The 20,066-nt window shown below is 44.8% G+C and overlaps 1 protein-coding gene across 1 annotated transcript in view; it reads left to right on the forward strand.

The window, feature by feature from the left end:
• The first annotated feature begins 1,951 nt into the window (after positions 1 to 1,951).
• The window catches only part of slc1a3a (solute carrier family 1 member 3a), a 31,334-nt gene continuing 13,219 nt past the window's right edge, over positions 1,952 to 20,066 (forward strand). The window contains exons 1-3 of the mRNA XM_084176527.1: positions 1,952 to 2,153; positions 5,589 to 5,810; positions 7,183 to 7,320. Coding sequence (XP_084032653.1) covers positions 5,630 to 5,810; positions 7,183 to 7,320 — 319 coding nt within the window. The 5' untranslated portion in view covers positions 1,952 to 2,153; positions 5,589 to 5,629. The remainder of the gene's footprint in view (positions 2,154 to 5,588; positions 5,811 to 7,182; positions 7,321 to 20,066) is intronic.

Genomic DNA, 20,066 nt, shown 5'->3' on the forward strand with positions numbered 1-20,066 from the left:
CGTAGCATAAGCAACATCTTTCAGTCTTTTCGTTTTTTTTCCTATAACTCCCCCAAGAGCTCTATGTTTGGCCTGACTGTTTCTTTCAGTGTAAAGTTGCATGAAACCGCAGCAGCAGCGTGGTCAATATTTGCTTGGACTCTACACTTCATTCTTCCATTTGAGAAAACAGTGACGGAGTGCTTCTAGCATACAGTGGCCGTGGATATCAAATATCACCACAACTGCACACGACTGATGGAGTCATCTTCTTGGAATTATGGAGGAGGACGTCTACGGACGACGAAGCTCCATCCATATTTTAGATGGCCATGACACCGCCATTGGTCTAGTGACTGATTCTGCTTCTTCATCTCCAATCAAGTTGAACTGAGGAAAAGCGTGAAAGAAGACGAGGGGGAAGAAAATTAGAAGTGCTGCTGTGGAGAAAAAAACGTGTTATTCCTCAAGCCCCTCTGTTCCTACAATCTCCTCCCTCTTCCTCAAGCCCCTCTGTTCCTACAATCTCCTCCCTCTTCAGCAAGCCCCTCTGTTCCTACAATCTCCTCCCTCTTCAGCAAGCCCCTCTGTTCCTACAATCTCCTCCCTCTTCAGCAAGCCACTCTGTTCCTACAATCTCCTCCCTCTTCAGCAAGCCCCTCTGTTCCTACAATCTCCTCCCTCTTCAGCAAGCCCCTCTGTTCCTACAATCTCCTCCCTCTTCAGCAAGCCCCTCTGTTCCTACAATCTCCTCCCTCTTCAGCAAGCCCCTCTGTTCCTACAATCTCCTCCCTCTTCAGCAAGCCCCTCTGTTCCTACAATCTCCTCCCTCTTCCTCAAGCCCCTCTGTTCCTACAATCTCCTCCCTCTTCAGCAAGCCCCTCTGTTCCTACAATCTCCTCCCTCTTCAGCAAGCCCCTCTGTTCCTACAATCTCCTCCCTCTTCAGCAAGCCCCTCTGTTCCTACAATCTCCTCCCTCTTCCTCAAGCCCCTCTGTTCCTACAATCTCCTCCCTCTTCAGCAAGCCCCTCTGTTCCTACAATCTCCTCCCTCTTCAGCAAGCCCCTCTGTTCCTACAATCTCCTCCCTCTTCAGCAAGCCCCTCTGTTCCTACAATCTCCTCCCTCTTCAGCAAGCCACTCTGTTCCTACAATCTCCTCCCTCTTCAGCAAGCCCCTCTGTTCCTACAATCTCCTCCCTCTTCAGCAAGCCCCTCTGTTCCTACAATCTCCTCCCTCTTCAGCAAGCCCTCTGTTCCTACAATCTCCTCCCTCTTCAGCAAGCCCCTCTGTTCCTACAATCTCCTCCCTCTTCAGCAAGCCCCTCTGTTCCTACAATCTCCTCCCTCTTCAGCAAGCCCCTCTGTTCCTACAATCTCCTCCCTCTTCAGCAAGCCCCTCTGTTCCTACAATCTCCTCCCTCTTCCTCAAGCCCCTCTGTTCCTACAATCTCCTCCCTCTTCAGCAAGCCCCTCTGTTCCTACAATCTCCTCCCTCTTCAGCAAGCCACTCTGTTCCTACAATCTCCTCGCTCTTCAGCAAGCCCCTCTGTTCCTACAATCTCCTCCCTCTTCAGCAAGCCCCTCTGTTCCTACAATCTCCTCCCTCTTCAGCAAGCCCTCTGTTCCTACAATCTCCTCCCTCTTCAGCAAGCCCCTCTGTTCCTACAATCTCCTCCCTCTTCAGCAAGCCCCTCTGTTCCTACAATCTCCTCCCTCTTCAGCAAGCCCCTCTGTTCCTACAATCTCCTCCCTCTTCAGCAAGCCCCTCTGTTCATACAATCTCCTCCCTCTTCAGCAAGCCCCTCTGTTCCTTGGTGGAGATTACCATCTCCTCCCTCTTCAGCAAGCCCCTCTGTTCCTTGGTGGAGATTACCATCTCCTCCCTCTTCAGCAAGCCCCTCTGTTCCTTGGTGGAGATTACAATCTCCTCCCTCTTCAGTGAGCCTCCAGTGTGTGAGAGAGAGTTTTGTGCACCGCCTCCCTCCATTCGCTCACTGGCCCTTTCATTCCCTCATTCCCTCATTCCCTCTCTCCCTCCTCTCCAGCACTGGTTGCACCAGCTCCGACTTAAAGAGCTGCTTTTCTTTCTTGTTCATTGGCTGAGATTTACCCCAAATAACCCTGCAAAGTCCAAGAAATTACTCCCTAAGGAAGGTATCCCAAAGTTTAAAGGTACAGTAGCAACTCTCTTCTCACTTTTTTCATTTGTTTGTGTCTGACTGAACCACTGGCTGTGTGCTACTCACACTGGTTACTCATTATTAGTTACTCACTATGTGGCATTTCACTACTGGTTACTTTCTATTGGTTACTCACTATCTGGCAGCTCAGACTGAATGAAAGCATTATGTGCTTCCACATGTGGCACTACTAAAGCAGTGGAGTTTTGTTTCCTTCAGTTCTATGCTTTTTCATAGTAGCCTGAGCAATGCAGCCAAACTGGACTCATGGGTAGACGTAACATAGTAAATGTAAATCCGAGAAACTCCAATTAATATGATATGTTACGTTTACTATGGCATGTATTCATTTGTGGATGTCCATCCTCCATTTCGTAAGATATGTTACGAATGACATTTTTTTATGATATGTTACAAATTGCAATTTGTAACAATATGTTACGAATTAGCAAAACGTATGATATGATACGAAATTCCAAATTGTCCTAACTAACGTTAGCTAAGTGGCTAACATTAGCTAGGGTTAAGGTTAGGGTTCGAACATGCAACCTTTGGGTTGCTAGACATTCGTTATACGCCCACCCGTCCACTCCGACCAACCACCCTACTTTTGTTTTTGCCTTAAGTAACCTTCTGTCTCATGTAACCATACCAAACGTAACATATTATGCTAATTTGAGTGTCCCGGATTTACGTTTACTGTGCTACGTCTAGTCTATGAGACCCGGCTGGCTCCTACACTACAACAACAACTACATTAAGACTCCTGACAAAAAACTTGCCTCTATTCCTTATATTTTCAGTTAAAATCAAATCAAATATTATTGGGCACACACATGTGTTTAGCAGATGTTATTGCGGGTGTAGCGAAATGCTTGTGCTTCTAGCTCCGACAGTGCAGTAATATCTAACAAGTAATATCTAACAATTTCACAACGTATACTAATACACACAAATCTAAGTAAGGAATTAATTAAGAATATATACATTCATGGACGAGCGATGTCAGAGCGGCATGGACTAAGATACAGTAGAATAGTATAGAATACAGTATATACATATGAGATGAGTAATGCAAGACATGTAAACATTACACAGTTCAGATACACTACCAGTCAAATGTTTTAGAACACCTACTCATTCAAAGTTTTTACTTTATTTTTACTATTTTCTACATTGTAGAATAATAGTGAAGACATCAAAACTATGAAATTAACACATATGGAATCATGTAGTAACCAAAAAAGTGTTAAACATATCAACATTTATTTTATATTTGAGATTCTTCAAATAGCCACCCTTTGCCTTGATGACAGCTTTGCACACTCTTGGCATTCTCTCAACCAGCTTCACCTGGAATGCTTTTCCAACAGTCTTGAAAGAGTTCCCACATATGCTGAGCACTTGTTGGCTGATTTTCCTTCACTCTGCGGTCCGACTTATCCCAAACCATCTCAATTTGGTTGAGGTTGGGGGATTGTGGAGGCCAGGTCATCTGATGCAGCACTCCATCACTCTCCTTCTTGGTCAAATAGCCCTTACACAGCTTGGAGGTGTGTTGGGTCATAGTCTTGTTGAAAAACAAATGATAGTCCCACTAAGCCCAAACCAGATGGGATGGTGTATTGCTGCAGAATGTTGTGGTAACAATGCTGGTTGTGTGCCTTGAATTCTAAATACATCACAGACAGTGTCACCAGCAAAGCACCCCCACACCATAACACCTCCTCCTCCATGCTTTACGGAGGGAAATACACATGCAGAGATCATCCGTTCACCCACACCGCGTTTCGCAAAGACACGCCGGTTGGAACCAAAAATCTCCAATTTGGACTCCAGACCTAAGGACAAATTTCCATCGGTCTAATGTCCATTGCTCGTCTTTCTTGGCCCAAGCAAGTCTCTTCTTCTTATTAGTGTCCTTTAGTAGTGGTTTCTTTGCAGCAATTCGACCATGAAGGACTGATTCACACAGTCTCCTCTGATCAGTTGATGTTGTGATGTGTCTGTTATTTGAACTCTGTGAAGCATTTATTTGGGCTGCAATTTCTGAGGCTGGTAACTCTAATGAACTTATCCTCTGCAGCAGAGGTAACTCTGGGTCTTCCATTCCTGAGGCGGTCCTCATGAGATCCAGATTCATCATAGCGCTTGATGGTTTTTGTGACTGTACTTGAAGAAACTTTAAAAGTTATTGAAATGTTCCATGTTGACTGACCTTCATGTCTTAAAGTAATGATGGACTGTTGTTTCTCTTTGCTTATTTAAGCTGTTCTTGCCATAATATGGACTTGGTCTTTTACCAAATAGGGCTATCTCCCCCAAACCCCCCCCGCCCCCTTTACCTTGTCACAACACAACTGATTGGCTCAAATGCATTAAGAAGGAAAGAAATTCCACAAATTAACTTTTAACAAGTCACACCTGTTAATTGAAATGCATTCCAGGTGACTACCTCATGAAGCTGGTTGAGAGAATGCCAAGAGTGTGCAAAGCTGTCATCAAGGCAAAGGGTGGCTATTTGAAGAATCTCAAATATAAAATATATTTTGATTTGTTTAACACTTATTTGATTATTACATGATTCCATATGTGTTATTTCATAGTTTTGATTTCTTCACTATTATTCTACAATGTAGAAAATAGTAAAAAATAAAGAAAAAGCCTTGAATGAGTAGGTGTTCTAAAACTTTTGACAGGTAGTGTATATTAATCTATATTTTATATATTTTGTGTACAGTATACATCACAGATGTTCACCTAAAACTGAAATCTAAAAGTAAGTTATTGGTAATCAGATCAATGGTAATAGATAGATGACTTTCGATAGGTTATATGACTTACCTTCTGTGAAAATATTATCCAATGCATGTCATTTGATGTTGTTTTTGTGAAAGTTCCCTTTCTTTCTGTTCATTCCCACTTGCCCCTTGAGAGATGTAGAGAGTATTGTCAAAAGCTTCATTTGTGATTATCATTGGAACGTGTAGGTCTACATGTTGTACAGTTTTTTAGTTGTCTGATGCTTAATAGTGATTTTTGAATGGATCATTATGGTACATTTCCACTGGCAGGCTTTGCACCAGGTTTTGGTCCAAATATTTTGGTTGCCAAGTGTGATGATTTGGGGCGTCAGTAACCGAAAGGTCGCTGGTTTTAATACCTGAGCCGACAAGGTGAAAAATCTGTCGACGTGCCCTTGAGCAAGGCACTTAGCCCTAATTTTCTCCAGGGTTGCTATACTACTCTGACTGACCCAGTAAAACAACACATTTCACTGTACCTATCTGGTGTATGTGACAATAAAGCATGAAATACAATTTTTTTTATATTATAGCCCTCTGCTTCTCCCACATTTTCCCCCTCACCTTCCCTCCCCAGATTGTCTAATCTCAGCTCTAAGACCAGTGTCTATTGGGCTTCACAGGTACTGGGAATATAGTGGTAGCAACAGCACTAGCAGCAGCTATGACCAAGAGCAACGGGGAGAACCCACAGGCCCGAAGCCGGGTCAGACAGATCCGCGATGGCCTCCAGTCCCGTTCCCTGAAGGCTAAGCAGAGGGTGGAGAGTGTCTCTAAGGATGATGTCAAAGGCTTCTTCTGCAGAAACGGCTTTGTGATCTTCACTGTCGTTGCGGTCATCATTGGTGAGTGTGTTGTGGTGTTGTGCCTTATAGCCTATGTGTCACTAGGTGAGAAATGAGAAGCAGGAACAACATAGCTGGTATTAATTCTCTCTCTCTCTCCCTCTCTCTCTCTCTCTCGCTCTCTCTCTCTCTCTCTCTCTTATATATGCACTCACAAATACACACACACACACACACACACCAATTATTTGATTTCCATTAATTGTTTTTGCTAATGCATTGTGTTGATATCCACTTAGAATAAATGTTTTCATATTCTCCTTCTCACATCATACAAAATGGGACAATTTGGTCACGATTGAGAATCTGCTGTGTCATCAGTGCATCTGATAGCAGTGTAACTTCCCACAGTGCCTTAATGCTCCCAGGGAAGAATAATGGCGAGTCAGATGAAGTGAGTGGAGGAACCCTTCACTGACCTCTAACCTCTGACCTCTGCCCATTGACCCTTAGCCTATCCCAGCAGGATCAGAGCCAGGAAAAGCCTGCTCTGCTCCACACACAGCCGCCCAAAGAAAGGGTCAATTGAAGTGCCTGCCCCACTTTTCCTGAACCCTAACCCTGCCACCTGGAGCCATGTTTAAATTAGGATCACACTAAGGTGACGTCCCAATTGGCACCCCTTACCCTATATAGTGCACTACCTTTGACCAGGGCCCATAGGGTAAAAGTAATGCATTATATCGGCATAAGGTGTTATTTGGGACGCGCCCTAAACTTCTTAGGAGTTTTCGTACAAAGAGAATATTTTTCAATACCATATACACTGAGTGTACAAAACATTAGGAACACCTGCTCTTTCCACGACATAGACTGACCAGGTGAAAGCTATGATCCCTTATTGATGTCACCTGTTAAATCCACTTCAATCAGTGTAGATGAAGGGAAGGATATAGACTAAAGAAACAGTTGGTACATTCAGAGGGTGAATGGGCAAGACAAAATATTGAAGTGCCTTTGAACGGGGTATGGTAGTAGGTGCCAGGCGCACCGGTTTATGTCAAGAACTGCAACGCTGCTGGGTTTTTCACACTCAACAGTTTCCTGGGTGTATCAAGAATGTTCGACCACCCAAAGGACATCCAGCCAACTTGACACAACTGTGGGAAGCATTGGAGTCAACATGGGCCAGCATCCCTGTGGAACGCTTGACACCTTGTAGAGTCCATGTCCCGATGAATTGAGGCTGTTCTGAGGGTAAAAGGGGGTGCAACTCAATATTAGGAAGGTGTTCCTAATGTTTTGTACAATCAGTGTCGATATTTTTAATGAGATATACAGTTAATCTGTGGGATTATTGTGGATGGATGGATAAATGCATAGATGTGTTCCAGACGTTTATATAGATGAGGTTGTTGATTTTATTTGACAGGTGTAGGGCTGGGATTTGCTCTGCGGCCGTACAAGATGACCTACCGCGAGGTGAAGTATTTATCATTTCCTGGAGAGCTGTTGATGCGCATGCTGCAGATGCTGGTGCTTCCCCTGCTGGTGTCCAGTCTCATCACAGGTTAGACGAGGAACCACCTGTTCCACCACACCACACTGTTGTGCGCATACGGAGTTGGGTGAAGTTTCCCCTAGACGCTGATCTTTGGTCAGTTTTGCATTTCCCCCACTAATGGTTAAGGTTAGGATTGGGGAAGGGGAAGCTGATTCTAGATCTGTACCTAGGGGAAACTTTAATCCAGGAGCGTGCTCAATGCTCATACCGTGGCATTAGCTCCACCCACATTGTCTGTACTGTTGCAATACTACCGCTGAGAACATGAATGGTTTTAGCTGGAACAACAACAACAACAACAACAACACCAAAAAAATTAAGAAATAAGAATTATAATATAAGAAATGATCTCAACTGCTACCACTGTCCTAAAAACACAGAAGAAAAGTTTACTATATATACTTTAGATGAGACCACTTTTCCAACTCTTAAATAATACAATATTACACTGAACAAAAATATAAACGGAACATGTAAAGTGTTGGTCCCATGTTTCATGAGCAGAAATGTTCCAAACGCACAAAAAAGTAAGAATGTGTTTACATCCTGTTAGTGAGCATTTCTCCATTACCAAGATAATCCATCCACCTGACAGGTGTGGCGTATCAAGATGCTGATTAAACAGCATGATCATTACACAGGTGCACCTTGTGCTGGGGACAATAAAAGGCCACTCTAAAATGTTAATTTCTCTACCATAAGCCGCCTCCAACGCCGTTTTAGAGAATTTGGCAATACGTCCAACCGGCCTCACATCCGCAGACCACGTGTAACCACGCCAGCCCAGGACCACCACATGCAGGTACGGAGGAGTATTTCTGTCTGTAATAAAGCCCCTTTTGTGGGGAAAAACGTATTCTGATTGGCTGGGCCTGGCTCTCCAGTGGGTGGGCCTGGCTGCCAAGTGGGTGGACCTATGCCCTCCAAAGACCATTCATGGTTGCACCCCTGCCCAGTCATGTGAAATCTATAGATTAGGACCTAATGATTTTATTTCAATTGACTGATTTCCTTAAATGAACTGTAACTCAGTAAACATTTTTGAAATTGTTTCATGTTGCGTTTATATTTGTGTTCAGTACATATTGTTTGATCTTGCTCTCTGTCTATGTGATGAACACTTTGTTTGTTGTTTCTTGACTTTATCATGTACCTCTGAGGCCACGTCCTAAATGGTACCCTGTTCCCTATATAGTGAACTACTTTTGACTTTTGACCAGGCCCTGGTCAAGTACACTATACAGAGGAATAAGGTGCCATTTGGGACTTAACCTGAGACCAAAGAGGATTCCATGTTTACTCAGCCGCCAATGTTTGTTTTTGGGTCCAGTTGTACTTCCAAACGACCTCACAGGAGGGTCATGTTCCAAAGACAGACATTAGCATATCCCTGTCTCAATTCTTGGCCAATGTACGCAGTCAAACCAAAACGTCAGTGATGTTTCCGGGACAGGCTCGTACCTGGTCGTGTCTGTTTGTTTGTATTTGACAGGAAGTGGGCGTTATGCATGTGGCCTCTGAGTGGTTGCTCACAGTGAGTGACAGAGGGCCGGACCAGTTCCCTTGAAGACCTCTTGGCCTATAATAACACGCTTTGTGCCGTGCAGTTCGTCATTAACATATCCTCTGAGCTAATGTCACATGATACATGATAGTAAACAAAGCTCTGTGTTTTCAGACCAAAGCTCTTCAAGAAGTCCCTATAGTATGTACAATGGTGTAAAGTCCTTGAAAGTACTACTTAAGTAGTTTTTGGGGGTATCTGTACTTTACTATTTATATGTTTGACTACTTTTACTTTTACTTCACGACATTCCTAAAGAAAATAATGTACTTTTTACTCCATACATTTTTCCTGACACCCAAAAGCACTAATTACATTTTGAATGCTTAGCAGGACATTGAAAATTGCTTTATTCACGTACTTATCAAGAGAACATCCCTGGTCATCCCTACTGCCCCTGATCTGGCAGAGTCCCCCCCCCGCTCTGACCTTACTGATAGCTACTTTGAGGAAAATATACTTGCTATGACTGTGATATGTGGCTGTCCCACCTAGCTACAGTGAGGGGGAAAAAGTATTTGATCCCCTGCTGATTTTGTACGTTTGCCCACTGACAAAGAAATGATCAGTCTATAATTTTAATGGTAGGTTTATTTGAACAGTGAGAGACAGAATAACAACACAAAAATCCAGAAGAACGCATGTCAAAAATGTTATAAATTGATTTTCATTTTAATGAGGGAAATAAGTTGACCCCCTCTCAATCAGAAAGATTTCTGGCTCCCAGGTGTCTTTTATACAGGTAACGAGCTGAGATTAGGAGCACACTCTTAAAGGGAGTGCTCCTAATCTCAGCTTGTTACCTGTATAAAAGACACCTGTCCACAGAAGCAATCAATCAATAAGATTCCAAACTCTCCACCATGGCCAAGACCAAAGAGCTCTCCAAGGATGTCAGGGACAAGATTGTAGACCTACACAAGGCTGGAATGGGCTACAAGACCATCGCCAAGCAGCTTGGTGAGAAGGTGACAACAGTTGGTGCGATTATTCGCAAATGGAAGAAAGAAAAAAGAACTGTCAATCTCCCTCGGCCTGGGGCTACATGCAAGATCTCACCTCGTGGAGTTGCAATGATCATGAGAACGGTGAGGAATCAGCCCAGAACTACACGGGAGGATCTTGTCAATGATCTCAAGGCAGCTGGGACCATAGTCACCAAGAAAACAATTGGTAACACACTACGCCGTGAAGGACTGAAATCCTGCAGCGCCCGCAAGGTCCCCCTGCTCAAGAAAGCACATATACAGGCCCGTCTGAAGTTTGCCAATGAACATCTGAATGATTCAGAGGAGAACTGGGTGAAAGTGTTGTTGTAGACCAAAATCGAGCTCTTTGGCATCAACTCATCTCGCCGTGTTTGGAGGAGGAGGAATGCTGCCTATGACCCCAAGAACACCATCCCCACCGTCAAACATGGAGGTGGAAACATTATGGTTTGGGGGTGTTTTTCTGCTAAGGGGACAGGACAACTTCACCGCATCAAAGGGACGATGGACGGGGCCATGTACCGTCAAATCTTGGGTGAGAACCTCCTTCCCTCAGCCAGGGCATTGAAAATAGGTCGTGGATGGGTATTCCAGCATGACAATGACCCAAAACACACGGCCAAGGCAACAAAGGAGTGTCTCAAGAAGAAGCACATTAAGGTCCTGGAGTGGCCTAGCCAGTCTCCAGACCTTAATCCCATAGAAAATCTGTGGAGGGAGCTGAAGGTTTGAGTTGCCAAACGTCAGCCTCGAAACCTTAATGACTTGGAGAAGATCTGCAAAGAGGAGTGGGACAAAATCCCTCCTGAGATGTGTGCTAACCTGGTGGCCAACTACAAGAAACATCTGACCTCTGTGATTGCCAACAAGGGTTTTGCCACCAAGTATTAAATCATGTTTTGCAGAGGGGTCAAATACACTGCTCAAAAAAATAAAGGGAACACTTAAACAACACAATGTAACTCCAAGTCAATCACACTTCTGTGAAATCAAACTGTCCACTTAGGAAGCAACACTGATTGACAATACATTTCACATGCTGTTGTGCAAATGGAATAGACAACAGGTGGAAATTATAGGCAATTAGCAAGACACCCCCAATAAAGAAGTGGTTCTGCAGGTGGTGACCACAGACCACTTCTCAGTTCCTATGCTTCCTGGCTGATGTTTTGGTCACTTTTGAATGCTGGCGGTGCTTTCACTCTAGTGGTAGCATGAGACGGAGTCTACAACCCACACAAGTGGCTCAGGTAGTGCAGCTCATCCAGGATGGCACATCAATGCGAGCTGTGGCAAGAAGGTTTGCTATGTCTGTCAGCGTAGTGTCCAGAGCATGGAGGCGCTACCAGGAGACAGGCCAGTACATCAGGAGACGTGGAGGAGGCCGTAGGAGGGCAACAACCCAGCAGCAGGACCGCTACCTCCGCCTTTGTGCAAGGAGGAGCAGGAGGAGCACTGCCAGAGCCCTGCAAAATGACCTCCAGCAGGCCCCAAATGTGCATGTGTCTGCTCAAACGGTCAGAAACAGACTCCATGAGGGTGGTATGAGGGCCCGACGTCCACAGGTGGGGGTTGTGCTTACAGCCCAACACCGTGCAGGACGTTTGGCATTTGCCAGAGAACACCAAGATTGGAAAATTCGCCACTGGTGCCCTGTGCTCTTCACAGATGAAAGCAGGTTCACACTGAGCACATGTGACAGAGTCTGGAGACGCCGTGGAGAACGTTCTGCTGCCTGCAACATCCTCCAGCATGACCGGTTTGGCGGTGGGTCAGTCATGGTGTGGGGTTGCATTTCTTTGGGGGGCCGCACAGCCCTCCATGTGCTCGCCAGAGGTAGCCTGACTGCCATTAGGTACCGAGATGAGATCCTCAGACCCCTTGTGAGACCATATGCTGGTGCGGTTGGCCCTGGGTTCCTCCTAATGCAAGACATTGCTAGACCTCATGTGGCTGGAGTGTGTCAGCAGTTCCTGCAAGAGGAAGGCATTGATGCTATGGACTGGCCCGCCCGTTCCCCAGACCTGAATCCAATTGAGCACATCTGGGACATCATGTCTCGCTCCATCCACCAACGCCACGTTGCACCACAGACTGTCCAGGAGTTGGCGGATGCTTTAGTCCAGGTCTGGGAGGAGATCCCTCAGGAGACCATCCGCCACCTCATCAGGAGCATGCCCAGGCGTTGTAGGGAGGTCATACAGGCACGTGGAGGCCACACACACTACTGAGCCTCATTTTGACTTGTTTTAAGGACATTACATCAATGTTGGATCAGCCTGTAGTGTGGTTTTCCACTTGAATTTTGAGGGTGACTCCAAATCCAGACCTCCATGGGTTGATAAATTTGATTTCCATTGATAATTTTTGTGTGATTTTGTTGTCAGCACATTCAACTATGTAAAGAAAAAAGTATTTAATAAGATTATTTCATTCATTCAGATCTAGGATGTGTTGTTTAAGTGTTCCCTTTATTTTTTTGAGCAGTGTACTTATTTCCCTCATTAAAATGCAAATCAATTTCTAACATTTTTGACATGAGTTTTTCTGGATTTGTTTGTTGTTATTCTGTCTCTCACTGTTCAAATAAACCTACCATTAAAATTATAGACTGATCATGTCTTTGTCAGTGGGCAAACGTACAAAATCAGCAGGGGATCAAATACTTTTTTCCCTCACTGTATCTTAAGATGAATGCACTACCTGTAAGTCGCTCTGGATAAGAACGTCTGCTAAATGACTAAAACGTCAAATAGAATAATACTGTGAAGTTGTCTGTCTTGTTTTGTATGCTTTATATAAAATAATAAAATGCAGCACGACAGGATCTTTATAAACGTAGCTCTTTATTAGCTAGCTATAACTGGCATGTTCATGTGTCTCCGGCCATGATCATCTTGAAGATGACCTCACCACCTGGGTGGTCTTAACCAATCATAACGCAGTATGATACGACGGTAGAACGCACCCAATTACAATTCAGTATGCTGACACATATGAATATTACATCCCCCTTCTTTAAAAAAAAAAAGGCAAATGTTCTACATATTTTAAGCACTTCTTTTGAATACATGCTCCGTAGTTTGACCTCGATGTAAGTAACCATCTATACTGCACCAACTGCATCAACATAACAGACTCTGAAACAATGATTCAGCATACTGTTACTTTTAGAACAAATATTTCTCAGCAACTCAGCTTTTCACTGTAGCAATGACATCTCAACATTTCAAACTAATACAATACCAAAGCATTTCAAGTTAACTTTTCAATAACAAGTTTACAGTCCGGAACTCTTTTAGGTCAGCGATCCGCCTACACCCGTTGACATTTCACAGGTCTAGGACAGCTCTAGGCTTGACCTCTCTTCCTGACCTTGTGTGGTATGAAGCTGAGCAAGCTTCTGTGTCAGTCAACAGTTCTTGTGGTGTTGTCTGTTTCTGCTCGGATCTCCTTCAGTTTTGTGTCACTAACTGGTGAGTTGCTGTACACAGTGTGCACCTGCATGTTCATGCCTTCACTGAGGCTGCTGTCCTTGTAGGTAAGAAACTTCCTGGAGAGTGTGTCTGCGACAGGGATGTCTTTGCCTGGACGGTGAGTGATTGTGAAGTCGTATTTTTGTAGTTGAAGGATCATTCTCTGTAGCCCTGGCGGGGCTGCGGCTAACGGTTTCCTCATGATTGACTTGAGGGCCTTGTGGTCTGATTCCACAATGACTTGTCGTCCATAGACATACTGATAGAAACGCTTACATCTGAACAGAATGGCGTACAGCTCCTTTTCGATTTGAGCGTAGTTGATTTCACAGTCTGTGAGAGATTTGGAAGCGTAGCCGATGGGTTTTCCTTCTTGCAGTAGCACTGCACCTAGTCCATACTTCGACGCGTCCACCTGGAGTCTGAGCTCTTTGTTGGGGTCGTAGTAGGCAAGGATTGGTCCTGGTTCTCTCGTGATCGTCTTTCACTTTCTGGAAAGCGATGTCGGGTTGCTTGTCCCAGAGGAACTCACTGGACTGCTTTAGCAGCTGACGCAGGGGTGCATTAGCATTGGAGAGGCTGGGTGCGAACTTGGCTAAGTAGTTGACCATGCCAAGCACTGTTTCCAGCTCTGCACGGTTCTTTGGTGGCTCCATTTCCTTTATGGCTGAGATCTTCTGCGGATCTGGCTTGATTCCATTCGCTGTGAGAAGATGTCCGAAGTAGCTGACCTCTGTAGCGCCGACTGTGCTCTTCTCGGGGTTGAGCCGGACTCCTCTCTCGCGGGACCTTTGCAGCATCGCGCTGAGGTTTCTGTCGTGTTCCTTTTTGGTTCGACCATAGACAAGGATGTCGTCCACAATTGCCACAACTCCGTTGAGGCCTTCGCACACCTCGTCGATCTTTCGCTGAAACTCGTCTTGGGCTGAGATAATCCCAAAAGGCAGGCGACGGAACCTGTAGCGTCCAAACGGTGTGTTGAACGTTGTGAGCTTAGATTACTCTTCTGTGAGCTTGATAGCCCAGTAGCCTGATCTGGCGTCCATGATACTGAAGTAGCATACGCCCGCTAGCTTGTGTGTGATGCCATCTAAAGTCGGTAAGGGGTAATGGGGGCGTTTGATAGCCTTGTTCAAGTCTCTTGGGTGGAGACATACTCTGAGCTTGCCTGTGCGTGGTTTCTCCACCACCTCTAACGCGTTGACCCAATCCGTCGGTTCTGTAACCTTGGTGACGATGTCAGATTGCTCCATGCTCTCCAACTCTTTCTTCAGACGGGCGGGGAGAGCAAGAGTAATCTTTCTCGGTGGGTAGACCACAGGGGTTGCGTCTGGGTCAAGGTGAATGATACATTTTCCTGGGAATAGTCCTGTTCCTGTAAAAACATCAGCAAACTCCTCCATGACATTCTCTATCTCTACCTCACAGTTCTGGGGGATTTCAACCTCCCTACGCCTACATTTGACTCATTTCTCTCTGCCTCCTTCTTTCCACTCCTCTCCTCTTTTGACCTCACCCTCTCACCGTCCCCCCCTACTCACAAGGCAGGCAATACGCTTGACCTCATCTTTACTAGATGCTGTTCTTCTACTAATCTCACTGCAACTCCCCTCCATGTCTCCGACCACTACTTTGTATCCTTTTCTCTATCCCTCTCCTCCAACACTACTCACTCTGCCCCTACACAGATGGTAATGCGCCATCGCAACCTTCGCTCTCTCTCTCCCACTACTCTCTCCTCTTCCATCCTATCATCTCTTCCCTCTGCTCAATCTTTCTCCCTCCAATCTCCTGATTCTGCCTCCTCAACCCTCCTCTCCTCCCTTTCTGCATCCTTTGACACTCTATGTCCCCTATCCTCCCGGCCGGCTCGGTCCTCCCCTCCAGCTCCGTGGCTTGATGACTCATTGCGAGCTCACAGAACAGAGTTCCGGGCAGCTGAGCGGAAATGGAAGAAAACTAGACTCCCTGCAGACCTGGCATCTTTTCACTCCCTCCTCTCTACATTTTCTTCATCTGTTTCTGCTGCTAAGGCCACTTTCTACCACTCTAAATTCCAAGCATCCGCCTCTAACCCTAGGAAGCTCTTTGCCACATTCTCCTCCCTGCTGAATCCCCCCCCCCCCTCCCTCTCTGTGGATGACTTCGTCAACCATTTTGAAAAGAAGGTTGACGACATCCGATCCTCATTTGTTAAGTCAAATGACACTGCTGGTCCTGCTCACACTGCCCTACCCTATGCTTTGACTTCTTTCTCCCCTCTCTCTCCAGATAAAATCTTGCGACTTGTGACGGCAGGCCGCCCAACAACCTGCCCGCTTGACCCTATCCCCTCCTCTCTTCTCCAGACCATCTCCGGTGACCTTCTCCCTTACCTCACCTCGCTGATCAACTCATCCTTGACCGCTGGCTATGTCCCTTCCGTCTTCAAGAGAGCGAGAGTTGCATCCCTTCTCAAAAAACCAACACTCGATCCCTCTGATGTCAACAACTACAGACCAGTATCCCTTCTTTCTTTTCTCTCCAAAACTATTGAGTGTGCCGTCTTTAGCCAACTCTCTTGCTATCTCTCTCAGAATGACCTTCTTGATCCAAACCAGTCAGGTTTCAAGACTGGTCATTCAACTGAGACTGCTCTTCTCTGTGTCACAGAGTTTTTCCACAGTAAGCTCTGCACACTTTTGCAAAGTGATTCCATTTTCCACATTTAGTACACTGTTTGCCTTTAGCTGGGCAATTTCCCTGTTCGCCATGCACTTTGTATCCACAATATCCACATGTTTTGGGGCGTTTGGAGTCTGTGTCGCTCTGTTTTGGAGTTCTGTCTCTCTCCGTTCTGAAACATGCTTTCTGAGCACCTGAGTTGTGCTTGGATGTCTGCCTGACTGCGTGCACTGCTTGTTCACGTGATGTGCTCGTGCTGCCGCCCAACATGGTTTTCATCTGAACCTGTGCTAGCTCGTGAGATCTGGCTATGTCGATAGCTTTGTCCAGCGTTAGCTCAGACCCAACATTCAAAAGTTTCTCTCTCACTCGCGTTGAGTGTATTCCAAATACAATACGGTCCCTGACCATCTCATCCTTGTTTGCATAATCACAGTCTTTCACAAGCAGACGCAGCTCAGTGACAAACTGTTCAAACGATTCGCTAGCTCCCTGTACTTTCTCATGGAATTTGTACCTTGCGAGAATTGTATTGGTCTTTGGCACAACATATGCTTCAAAACGATCGTAGTATGTTTTCAGTACCTTTGATTCAGCCTCGGTAAGTGTCCATGTGTTGTAAATGTCTCTCCCCTTTTTCACCGATCCAGAGGAGCAGGTAGCTGCACTTTTCCTCTTCTCCTCTTTCCTTCAGAGGACCCGTGAACATTAGCTCCACATGTTGTTTGAACTTACGCCATGCATCGGATAGATTTGTAGACCCCCAATCCATTAGAGGTGAAGGAACTCCAGCAAAATCCATATTATAGTCCTTTTACTCTGACACCATGTCTTGTTTTGTATGCTTTATAGAAAATAATAAAATGCAGGACGACAGGATCTTTATAAACGTAACTCTTTATTAACTAGCTATAACTGGCATGTTCATGTGTCTCCGGCCATGATCATCTTTTTTTGAAGATGACCTCACCACCTGGGTGGGCTTAACCAATCATAGCGCAGTATGATACGACGGTAGAATGCATCCAATTACAATTCAGTATGCTGACACATATGAATATTACATTGTGGAAATGATTATAATTCCCCTTTAGTGTAAGAGCTGTTTGAAAACACTGGTGTGATGGCGTTTTGGCCTTCCTGGTGACATCACCAGGCAGTAAATTAGTTAATAGACCAATAAGAAAGAGAGTTCCGAACCTCTCTGCCAATAACAGCTAGTTTTCAGTTTTCCCCTCCCCACTCAGACCACTCCCAGTCAGTCCTAGCAAAATTATTTATCTTTACTAAGAAGCTATTTTTGTTTATTTTTGACCATTTTAATTGAAAAGAATCACAGTAAGGTACTTAATTGTTACCCAGAAATTATTTGATATTGAGATAAAAACGGCTACATTGGACCTTTAATCAATGCATTTGTAGGTACATCTGCACAGTATGTTTGTTAGCTAGCCAGCCAGACCATAATTTAACAGGATCTGTGTTCTGACTGAGCTCTGGGATGTTGTGGTATTGAGCATACACCTTCCATGTTTCAGATCTAAAAAAATATATAAAAAAATTATTATAATAAACAACAACAAAAAAGATCTGTTTTGGGGGAGTAAAGATTGAGTGTTGAGTTACAGATGAACAGATGGAATGGAGAGAGCGTAATGAAAGGGGAGGGAGGAAGGGGGATCTGAACAGGGGTTGTTGTGAGACTAGGTGCTGCTGCTCCTGTGTGGTCGCTGGACTCTTCACCCAATAGGAGCTTCCGACTCAGGTCAAGGGTCACGGTGGCCATGCAGAGGCAGCCTGGTGAGACAAAGCAGCCTTTCTCTCGCCTCATGAAAAGAAAACTCTTCCAATAAGATATGTTGAGCCTATGTTTCCCCAAAAAGCATTTCACACTTTAAAGAAGTGAGGGGAAGTCTTTTCCCATTTTACTGGTGACAATTTAATCTATAATTCATCATTTAACAATGGAGGAGAGATCCATTGAAAGTGAAAGGAAACATTTGGATCTCTTTGATACTGGGAGCTTTGTGTAGACTAAAGTAAACCCCAAAACAGTGAAGAATGGAATAACTTTATTAAGGAGCATTATGGGCTCTTATTGTAGGAAATGTATAATCTTATCTCAGTATTGTTACAATTCATCTTTGAAAGTGTTTCCTCATGCAGCATACTGTGTTTGACAGCTGCAGAAAACATTACGCTGGCCTTTGGCTTATAAAACTGCTGCAGGGTTTTTGATTTACCCTCTGAAATGGGAAACTCTTGTTTACTGACTACATTGGAGTCTATGGTTAGAAAATGACATCCATGTTAATATTGGGTTATTGCCACATTGGGACTTGTAATAAACGCTTTCATTCAGACTACGAGATATAGAGAAACTTTTGGGATCACATCAACTGCAAACATGGTAGTGATAAAATGGACGCATATGTTGTTGAGCTTGACTGATTTGACTTCTGATGGTACAAAATATGTAACATACAACTTCGAATTGCAACATTGTAACAAGAGTGAAACATTTAAATATATTGTGACGTACAACATTGAAAGGTTTTGACACTTTTATACTGAACAAAAATATAAACGCAACATGTAAAGTGTTGATCCCATTTTTCATGATCCCATTTTTATTTATCTCAAATTTTGTGGATATTTTTTTGGGGACATCCCTGTTAGTGAGCAGTTCTCCTTTGCCAAGATAATCCATCCACCTGACAGGTGAGGCATATAAAGAAGCTGATTAAACCGCATGATCATTACACAGGTGCACCTTACATTTTAGTCATTTAGCAGACGCTCTTATCCAGAGCGACTTACAGTTAGTGAGTGCATACATTATTATTATTCTTTTTTTTTTCTCTTGTGCTGGGGACAATAAAAGGCCACTCTAAAATGGGCAGTTTTGTCACACAACACAATGCCAGAAATGTCTCAAGTTTTGAGAGAGCGTGCAATTGGCATGCTGACTGCAGGAATGTCCACCAGAGCTGTTGCCAGAGAATTTAATGTTAATTTCTCTACCATGTCGTTTTAGAGAATTTGGCAGCATGTCCAACCGGCCTCACAACCGCAGACCACATGTAACTACGTCAGCCCAGGACCTCCACATCTGGCTTCTTCACCTGCGGGATCGTCTGAGACCAACTACCCGGACAGCTGATGAAACTGTGGTTTTGCACAACCGAAGAATTTCTGCACAAACTGTCATAAATTGTCTCATGGAAGCTCATCTGCGTGCTCGTCGTCATCACCAGGGTCTTGACCTGACTGCAGTTCGGTGTCGTAATCGACTTCAGTGGGCAAATACTCACCTTCGATGGCCACTGCTCTTCACAGATGAATCTCGGTTTCAACTGTACCAGGCAGATGGCAGACAGAGTGTGTATGGCTTTGTGTGGGCGAGCGGTTTGATGCACAGAGACCTGTGACGAGATCCTGAGGCCCATTCTTGTGCCATTCATCCGCCGCCATCACCTCATGTTTCAGCATGATAATGCACGGCCCCATGTCGCAAGGATCTGTACACAATTCCTGGAAGCTAAAAATGTCCCAGTTCTTCCATGGCCTGCATACTCACCAGACATGTCACCCATTGAGCATGTTTGGAATGATCTGGATCAACGTGTATCACAGCGTGTTCCAGTTCCTGCCAATATCCTGATCTTCTTTTGTGTATATCCCAATATGTTACTGTTAAATTGTACTGTAATATCTAGATGATTTCTGACATTGCCTGTCCTTCAAAGTATTTTGTTTGTTCCAAGTCATAAGATGGGAGAGGGAGAAAGAGACGAAGGTAGAGAGAGAGAGCGAGAGAGACGGACGTAGAGAGAGAGAGAGAGAGCGAGAGAGAGAGCGAGAGAGACGGACGTAGAGAGAGAGAGAGAGAGAGAGAGAGACGTAGGTAGGGGGAGGGAGAGAGAGAGAGACGGAGGTAGAGAGAGAGACGGAGGTAGAGTGAGAGACGGAGGTAGAGAGAGAGAGAGAGAGACGGAGGTAGAGAGAGAGAGCGAGAGAGACGGATGTAGAGAGAGCAAGAGAGAGAGAGACGGAGGT

This window comes from Coregonus lavaretus (assembly GCF_964263955.1).
Source record: "Coregonus lavaretus genome assembly, chromosome: 14".
NCBI lineage: Eukaryota > Metazoa > Chordata > Actinopteri > Salmoniformes > Salmonidae > Coregonus > Coregonus lavaretus.